The sequence below is a fragment of the Sitodiplosis mosellana genome, unplaced genomic scaffold (assembly GCF_009176505.1).
Source record: "Sitodiplosis mosellana isolate CC-2019 unplaced genomic scaffold, AAFC_SMos_1.0 Smas_scaffold_5975, whole genome shotgun sequence".
Classification (NCBI taxonomy): domain Eukaryota; kingdom Metazoa; phylum Arthropoda; class Insecta; order Diptera; family Cecidomyiidae; genus Sitodiplosis; species Sitodiplosis mosellana.
In genome coordinates, this window is record NW_022601217.1 from 1 (window position 1) to 9596 (window position 9596).

General features: G+C 33.7%; 1 protein-coding gene across 2 annotated transcripts; it reads left to right on the forward strand.

The window, feature by feature from the left end:
- Nucleotides 1-3897: 3897 nt before the first annotated feature.
- On the forward strand, nt 3898-6198 carry LOC129573161 (barH-like 2 homeobox protein). Of its 2 annotated transcripts, none has more exons than XM_055453454.1 (3): nt 3898-4905; nt 5392-5859; nt 5954-6198. In XM_055453454.1, the coding sequence occupies exons 1-3, from the start codon at nt 4827-4829 to the stop codon at nt 6097-6099; spliced, it is 693 nt and encodes a 230-aa protein (XP_055309429.1). In that variant the 5' UTR covers nt 3898-4826; the 3' UTR covers nt 6100-6198. The 2 variants fall into 2 exon arrangements, with proteins under 2 accessions (XP_055309429.1, XP_055309428.1); XM_055453453.1 differs by having other exon boundaries at nt 3900-4507.
- The last annotated feature ends 3398 nt before the right edge of the window (nt 6199-9596 follow it).

Below are 9596 nucleotides of genomic sequence, written 5' to 3' on the forward strand. Positions count from 1 at the left end.
CTTGTTTTTTATATTTTTACAAATAAACCACCTCTGGCGAAGAAACGCTATATGGTGCAGAATAATAATAATAATAGAACCGTACGAGAAGATATTAGTATCACCGACGACACAGAAAACATTCAATTTAGTACATCTGTCAAAAAGCACGATTTTTGCTATAGCAGGTTTAAAACTCTTTCCAATGTTCTGCTACAAATTACGGATCTAAACTACATTCAAATAATAGGTTTTGATTTATATTTTAATACTAGAAAAAAAAAACTAAGAAAATCGATTTATTTTAAATTGTATTGAAATAATTGATTTCGTTTGATGACAATCATCGTACAACAATTTGTGACATTTCTCCATACAATGCAACTTCACGCCATACTTGACATAATTATGATTATCAAAATATGCATTAAATGAAATCAATTATTTTAATATAATTTCAAATTAATTAAGTTTTTTTCTTTATAATATTAGAAAATAAGTATTTTTTTGCGCACCGAAATGGATTTTTTTACGTAGAAAAAGAGAAAAAAAGTTTACAAATATTATGTATCGTCAACTTAACTATTTTTGAGTGATAGTGATTTTTTTAATGAAATAAAAACGGTAAATTGAATGAAAGGGCCAGTGTCACACTTGATATACAATTGGAAAGAGAACCGAAAAAGCTACAATTTGATCAGGAAATTCATTAGTTTTGGTTGTAAAAACAAAACATTTCGGTCAATTTTCTAAGAGGTCTGATTTTTGGCAACAAAATTTTTTCTTTGTAAGTTGACCTACCCTCCCGACGAGAAATTTGCGGTAAAATAGGTGTACGTCGACTATCCGTCGCATATCCGTTTTTGAGTGCGGATACTCGCAATGCGAATAGGTATCCACAATAAAAGTTGCCGCAAAATGTTATCGCTGAATACCCTGCGACTATTCGCGCTGCGATAAATGTGAAGTTGTAACTGGATCGAGTGTGACATTTCGACTTGAAACTTCGTACAACCAACGTGAAGTTGGCTGCGTTCGACGGACTTTTTCGTATTGCGACTATACGTAGAATAGTCGCAATGCGATATTCCGCAAATTTCTCGTCGGGCCTATTTTTTTAAAGAGAAACATGCAGTATAAACACTCAATATATGAAATTCATCGAATTTCGTTTGATTTTTAATTGTTTTCGGTCTTTACAACTACGAAAAACAATGAAAAAATGTAGAAAAATATAGAAATAGTAAAAAAATACATATTTTCTATTTTTTTCAGATTTTTTCAAGTCCGAAAACGATTGGAAAATCATTAAAATTTAATGAATCTCGTATATTGAGTGTTTACGCTGAATAGTTGTCTCATTTTTCTGATTTTTTTTCGGGTTTTTCGGGGGACAAAATTGGTCGACATTTCAATATGCACGGGAAGAATTTCGCCATGTAATGATATGTGTGAAATGGCTTCGGATTATGAAAATACACAAAAAACTAGTAAAGAAAGCTTATACCCGCTTTGCTGATATCTTCGAAATTGTCTACTTGATGATGGTCCGAAAAAATTTAGTTTTTCACATACTCCCCCTATTTAGAATTTCAATACATATTAGGTTAAAAAAATATCATTCGAAAATTGTTTTTTTTGATGGTCCCATTTGGTCCAAAATCCATTAGTCCCGAGAGACCATAGACTTACACCACCTGGCCAAAGCATTTGGAAGTTATGATGGCTGAAGAGAAAATTAAAAAACAAATACAACCAAAGTTGCAGAGCATCAGATTCGCTACTGATGGCGCCATCTAGATTTTCCATACCACAATGTACCGAACTAAAACGAAACGTGTGTATTTTGTTGTTGTAATCATTCACGGAGTGTACCTGCTGCGATGGTATGAATACAACAGCTCTACATTTCATGTAATAATAAATTTTCGAAAATTAGATTGCGAAAACAATTTTTTTGTATAATTTTTGACGAGGAATCGATTTTCGACGAAATTTCATTCAGGCTCATGTACATTTGTCGATTTTGGTTGTATTTAATAGGTTTGGTCCGTTTGTCCGTTTATGATTGCATTTGGTACGTCCGTTTGTTTGTCCGTGCGTTTATCCGAGTGACTTGTCCGTTTGTCCGAGATACTTGTCCGTTTATGATTGGGATTTGTCCGTCCGTCCGTTTGTCCGTTTGCTAAATGTCCGTTTGATTCGGACAAACGGACGGACAAAAACGGAGGAGAAAAGTCACTTACCCATTCTCCCTGTGATAATTAAGGTGTTTAGCAACGATGGAATCAAGCAACTTCGGCAGAGCTACGCCACGATAGTTTTCAACTTTAGCTTTAACACCGCTTTTGTGAACTGGTTTTACAAATGATTTTCCCCAAATCTCAGGAACAACACCAGTCTCCAACGATTGCTTTAGCGTGTGTGTGATGGGTTTTAATAGTGATGGCATACACTTTTTGATGAGAATATTTGGTATTCCGTCAGGTCCTGACACCATGTTGCTTGGAAGGTTATTTATCGTATCCGTAACCAACTCCTCAGTGATGTTACTACTTTTCTTATCTGAAAGAACCATTTCATTCGGAAGATCATCATTCATCTTTTTGGAACCATTCACGATTTCGAAAAACTTCTGTGGATCTTCGTTGATAAGGTTTTCCATTTCAAGTTTGTAGTTTCTATATGCCAAACGTGCGCTCTTTTTGTATTCTCTTCTCAATGTGGAGTGTTCTTTTTTGGCGTAATTTTTTTCTTCAATAGTACGTCTTGCGATGAATTTGTACTGATTATTGACTCTATTCTTCAAATTACGAAGATTAACTTAAATTGTTTATATCTTTTGGTATCGACATGAATTATAAATTCAAAACTACCAACAGGGACTTGTTTAGATTAGACGTAAAACTTCTCTTCAACTTATCACCTCTTCGATAAATTGAACGATGACTTTTGCAGTCATTGAGGTTGACATTAACTCGAATCCACCCACAATTATTTTTTGTCACCGATTTTTTAAATATTGTCAAAATATGTTATTTAAATGGAAAAAATAAGTTCTGCATACTCAGTTTTCTAAATTGTCCACTAGTTTTTTCCGGAATATGCTTTTATTTTGCGATTTTCAGTGCAAAATCGATGAAAAAAGTAGAAATTTAAAAAAATGACGAAAAAACGCACTTTTTTCAACAAATTTAAAATTTGAAGAGCTGTAACTTTAAAATAATTCTAACAACTTTAGATCCAACAGTATCATTCGGTAGTGGCATCTTTTAGGAATAATAAACATGCTATAGCATAATGATATTATCACTCGTTCGATTTTTAGTACCAAGGTTCGTTACTTGTCAAAAAGCGTTACATATATGTAACACGGGGTTGATTCGAGATAATATGTTTAACGCTCCAGTTAGTCTATCATTTCTCAAACGCGTTGTTAGATTGTTTTGAACCGTTGACCAATAGACTTTCAACCGGCTTTCATTAGACATTTTCATGTTTGGTCATTAGTTTATTCATAAATAATAATTCTTTTGACTAGTCGAGAACCATATTCATGTAAAATTGAACTATCTATTGTTATACACTAAATGAACAACAACAACAAAATCAACAAAAATCAAAAGAAAAAATAAATGATTTTACTTACTCGAAACTCTACACTATTTAATTTTGTAAACTATATGTCTCGGATAAGAATAAATTGCAAATTGTTTGCACTCATTTCTATTCAAAGATCATGCGTAATAATGAGGTTCGATAAAACCGCCAGGATAATTTATGCAGCCAATCCAGATTTATAAAAGAAAAACTTCTAAATATACGTATAACATTCGTACTTTCACTGTTGCATGCAATTTAATTTTGAAGTCAAAATTCGTCGTATATATTCTGGTTGTTGTGCGATATTTTACTTTCTGTCATTTCAAAGAAAGAAATCTGAAAATATAGGAATGTTCTGGGTGGGCGATATCAAAACAACATTTCTCAAATTTCTATCAACTTGCAAATCAACCAACCAATCGCGATGAATTTTCGAGAATAAGGACGTGCAACAAGGACTCATCTGAGTACAATAATTGGTCGCAGGCGTTGCCATAGCGGATAAATAAAATTTAGCAACGCCCATATCATCGGTCTTGAATTTCATTTTGGATATGTTTTTCCATATAAATGGGGAATCTGTATGAAATAGCAATATTCTCACGAGCATGGCAATAGGTGCTTAAACTGTACCGATTTGCGATAAGATGAAAAGAGAGAAAAATGCAAGAAAAACGGAAATCGACTGAAAATTGCTCGTTTAAGTGCAATCTTATTCTTCAATTTGTGTTGACTACATTTTTGTTTGTGTTTATATTTCTGGGTACATTGGAAGGGATTTCTGTGTACATTGATGATGCGTTTATGCAAAATGATTTAGTTCGATGGAGGAGCTTGAAATTCCAAATTTCTGGTTTACAGTGTTATGTACACCTATGTATTTACATATCCTGGATTTACGAGAACGAGATGGAGAATGAAAATGGTACTTTTTGACACTCTTGGCGCTCGATCACTGAAAAAATACGTTTATAAAACGATTTTCGCAAATTAAACGCTCGATTCAATTTAACCGTGGCAGTCGTTTAGTATCTTGGCTTTGTGATAAACGTATTTCACTTCTGATAAATATACTTAGTATAAATTTATATGTAGAGAACATCTCCCGTGATTTTTTCTTCTTCTTCTTCCATCCATTTGATCAGAGATTTCCAGAAGAATTTCCTGCAAAAAACTAAATTTTTAGCCAGCTTTTGGCGGTGTCAATAAAATACTAAATAAATACTAAATACTAAAAAATAAATATGCAAGAAAGTTCAAAATCATTTTTGATAAAGGATTTACTCCGCGATCTAGTGCAAAATACAGATTCATCAACAAAAGGTAGAGAATAATCCGATGTGACTTTTCTATTGTAATCATTTAAATTCAGGAATAAAATTATCTTTCAAGTTCTTTCCGTGTGTTGTTTTTGAGAGCTTGTGAACATCATTATTTCAGTATGTGTTTTGAGTCTATTGAGTAACTCATAAAATGAAACTAAACAATATGACACGTGTTTATTGTGCAATAATTTTATTTGCCCAGAGATGGTACACTGATTACAATCACTAATAACACAATAATCGAACAATACCAATTCACACACTTCAGAATCCTGTTTATAGAACATTGAATGTGTTTAACATCATCGAGAATAAATTTTATGTCGAGCCCTAAGCGTGAACCAATCGAAAGATGAAAAAAGTACTCGAGTCAAAGACTAATGATGCCTCTCGATAGGGTGCTTCTATTATTATTGTTATTCGTTGTAGTATAAAATATATTTTGTGAAAAAAAATAATGAATATATGTTTAAAACTTGTCTAGGCAGCTTAGAACAGAACTTAGACGACAATGATGAAAACATAAACGTCGATATTGAAGAGTCATCGTGTGAATCGGAAGTCGATTATCACTCACATAATACAACATCAATGCAGTTGGATGTTGGGAACGGTCGTATGAATGTTGAGATGTTTCACAGTCAACGTTTGGCACCCGATATCAAGACAGGTTTCCAAAATCTCAAAGTCGGACGGAAACCACGTCGTCGTCGAACGGCATTCACTCATTCCCAGTTGGCATATTTGGAGCGAAAATTTCGATGTCAAAAGTATCTGTCTGTAGCTGATCGAAGTGATGTGGCCGATGCATTGTCACTCTCGGAAACACAGGTGAAGACATGGTATCAAAACCGCAGAACAAAATGGAAAAGACAAAACAGCCTACGGCTCGAACAATTGAGGCATCAAGCAACAATCGATAAAGACTTACTATCATCATCTGATCATAATGGTATGATTTTTTCCTCCTTCAATATCAGAACATTTATTCATTTTCATCTTTCAGTGCTGATATTTTACGGCATACATTTTTATATTATTTATAGCCATTGATGTGACATCCATGTCTTGTTGTCCAACTACGTCTCTCCCTTCATTTTCAGCAACAAATCCGTGTACTTTTTTAACATCAGCTGCGGCCGCTGCAGCAATTTTCCGAAATGTTGGCTATGTGCACGGTTGTCCTTTGTAAAAATGAATTAAACCAAAGATAAAGCTTGGTGTTCAGATACTACTATTGAATTTGTTGTGCAATACAATTTTATCCATACAATAAAATGTTATCCAGAACAAAAGACAAATTATGTGTTCTTTTTTGCTTACATGCTAGCTCATTTATTACTGGGCAAACTACTAAAATATCATTCTGGTAACAATTGTGTAACCTCAAGTGTGCCTGGAAGGCGTTTATCTTTCAATAATACTAATTACTAATTGGCGTCACAGAATTCCAAACAATATAAATACGGCGCAATCATTCTGAATCTCAAATTAGAATGGTTCAAAACTCACCCTTAATATGGTAATGATGATGATTTTCAAGGAGATCTATTCCACTCTAATCATAACAATCTCCCGCTGTTCATATAACTTTTGCATACTATTCAACAGTAATTGCTTTTCAATAGAACGGCGTCGACAATCAAAGAATGAGCTCCCATTTTTTTTGTACAGATCTTTGATTACGTCGTACGTGTTTTATTAAGTAAAAAGCCCTTTAATCAGCATCACAGGGATACATACGTCGTATAGTACGATATGTTTGAATACAATGGTAACTATCTTATTGAAATGTAAATTGTTGATTTGTTTGTATCGCAAGAGCTTCAGAAATATTATGTATGACCTGAATGAATTTGTAAATTTTGTTTTCATCCAAATCGTTGTAAAATACTTTTCTCGGAGAAAACCACTGATTGAAGTCGAATAAAAAATATGGGAATCTATATATATAAAGACAAGTTAGTTAATGTATGACTGAGATATTTGGGCTATTGGCTAAAGGTATTCATTTCCTTTTTTTTCAAGACCTCATGAAGATAGTTTATAAGTATTCACCATGTGTTTTCGACGTTACAAAAATAAATTATAGCCGCTTAAATAAAAGTGATATTTTTCCCATAATTTTTCGAATTTTTTGTTTTGAAAATAGCCAATTTTCATTGTATTATTGCTGCCCTGAGTTTGTTATTCAATTTGTGAGAAATTAATAGAGTTGGTTTTAAAAAATTTGGACAAATTTAAAAATTCATAATTCACATATCTATGGGTGAGATTGAGAGTAGTGTATATTTTTTTTTTGGATTTATATTTTTAAAAAAACGAGTATGTTTTTCAGTGATTTTGTTTTAAGAAAAAGAGAGCAAGTTTCTTTCGACTTAAAAATAGTTAAAGTAGAGTATGTATTTTGACTGTTTGTGGCTATGATAAAGGCAAGTATGTTTGATAAACCTTAATTTGCGTTAAACAAGAGTATGTATTTTATTAGTTTGGAATATCAATGAACAGGAGTATGTTTTTCTGACTTTGGTTGTTGGAAAAGGCGAGTATGTTTGTCCCAATTGGTGAATATTATTAATTTGTTTGAATTTAAGTATTAGGCAAACATAATCAATGGAACTAATCATTTGTACATCTGGCGGCTCCCAATACTTCAATTTAACATATTGGTTTTCGAAAAAGTAGAGTATGTTTGAATGAATGTTAAAAATATCAAGTTCTTTCGACGAAAAGTATCAGGAGTTCATAATTGTTAGCATTAAAGAGAGGACGTAATCGAGCTCTGCTTATTGTACGGCATTAGCATAAACGAACAAAATACGAATAAGAGTGAAATGACAACATCACTGAAACCGTAGCGCATGGAAAATAACACAGAAGAAATGCGACAACAAACAAACATTGCGAAATTGCAACGCACCGGAGAGAGTGAGAGAATCTCTTTCACTCACGCACAACAGCAAATATCCATAACACGCTGACAAAATGAAAGAATTTTTCTACTCTTCACACCAGAATTGAGTTTTTATTTCTCATATGCTTTCATCCTCAGTGAGTTTTTGTTACAAACTGCCGAATTAACAATAAAAATAAGTAACATTAGTTCCAAAGGCGATTTGATTTCGCCCACATCCACCAAACTCACCGCAAGCAACATACGACTAGCATTTAGCAGCCATGCATAATATCGCCACTGATCCAGGGGATATTGTCATTTTTGTTGGTGACTTTAATTTTTATTGTTATTGTTGTTATTATTCTGCACCATACAGCGTTTCTTCGCCAGAGGTGGTTTATTTGGTATAAATATTTGGTTATATATTTACAATATTTATAATGTATTCGTATTTTCAGTCTCTCCAAGTTCTATTTCTTCTAAAATAATCAGTTATTCTTTGCTTGACAGTGTTTGTGCTAACATTAAAATCAATTAAATAGGTTTTATATATTTTTGGAATAGTACTAGTATCACAATCATTCGTTTGATTTGGCTCTATGATATTAAAGTATTTATAAAATTCATTATATGTGATGAGCATGTAGTTAATTGGCTCAAACATTGAGTAGTTGTAAATTATGGTCGGCAGCTCTAGGAATTCGGTGTTCCGTGTTCGGAGTCGTGGTGTTTATAAGTTAATTTTCTCCATAATATGCTTCGACGATGTTTGGCCACAGATAACATTGTGTATGAAGCAAATTTGTGCGATTTTTCTTCGTTCTTCTAAGGTAATCATTTGTAGAAATAGCAGACGATTGTTGTATTGTGGCAAAATGAATCTGTGTGGCCATTTCATTTTTCTCAGTGCAAACAGTAGAAATTGCTTTTGGACTGATTCGATTCTAGCGATTTTCTCATTGGTGTATGGGTTCCATATTTGCGATCCATATTCAATGATTGGCAACACGAACGTGAAGAAGAGTCTCTTTATGGTCCATGGGTCATCGAACTCTCTTCCAAAACGTTTTATCCACGCAAGTCCAGATTTGGCTCTAGCAGTTATGTACTCAATATGAGCATCGAAGTTCATTTTTTCATCCAAAACGACTCCAAGGTCCTTTATTATTTCTACTCTGTCAATTGATTTGCCTTCAATAGTGTACTTGAAGTCAAATTTCAACTCGCCACGGTGATATGATACGTAATTCGTTTTTTTGACATTCAAGTTCATGCGGTTACGTTTGAAGTACTTGACGACTCTATTCAGGTCAGCTTGAAGTGCTAGGCAATCATCGACTTGCTTCATTTGCATTGAAAAGCGAGTGTCATCGGCAAACGATTGTAAGTTGGAGTTGACTATGCAATGGGGAAGATCAATGATGAACAGAACAAACAGTGTCGCTCCAATGGGGTATCCCTGACCTGTTCCCGATGTTACTTCAATGGGAGTAGACATGGCTACCATTCAATCTTACTATTTGTTGACGTTCACTTAGATATGACTTTATCCATTCCAGTATTTGCTCATTCAATCCCATAATTTTCAGCTTGTGTATGAGCAGTTTCACGTCTTCCGAGTCAAACGCTTTAGCAAGGTCGAGATATATTTCATCAGTTTGGATTCCATGTTGCATGCCGATCAGTGTATGTGATGTAAATTCGGCCAGGTTCGTTATTGTTGACTTTCCTTTGACAAAACCATGCTGGCTGCTATCGATGATGTTCCTCATGTGATAATTCAAATGATTTGC

Excerpts from the sequence above, each read along its gene's own strand:
- LOC129573161 (XM_055453453.1), top strand. The coding sequence starts at position 4,246 with ATGCAAGAAAAACGGAAATCGACTGAAAATTGCTCGTTTAAGTGCAAT. Across the intron at positions 4,508-5,391 it reads CGAGATGGAGAATGAAAATG|GCAGCTTAGAACAGAACTTA; the intron begins GTACTTTTTGAC and ends AAACTTGTCTAG. Across the intron at positions 5,860-5,953 it reads ATCATCATCTGATCATAATG|CCATTGATGTGACATCCATG; the intron begins GTATGATTTTTT and ends TATTATTTATAG.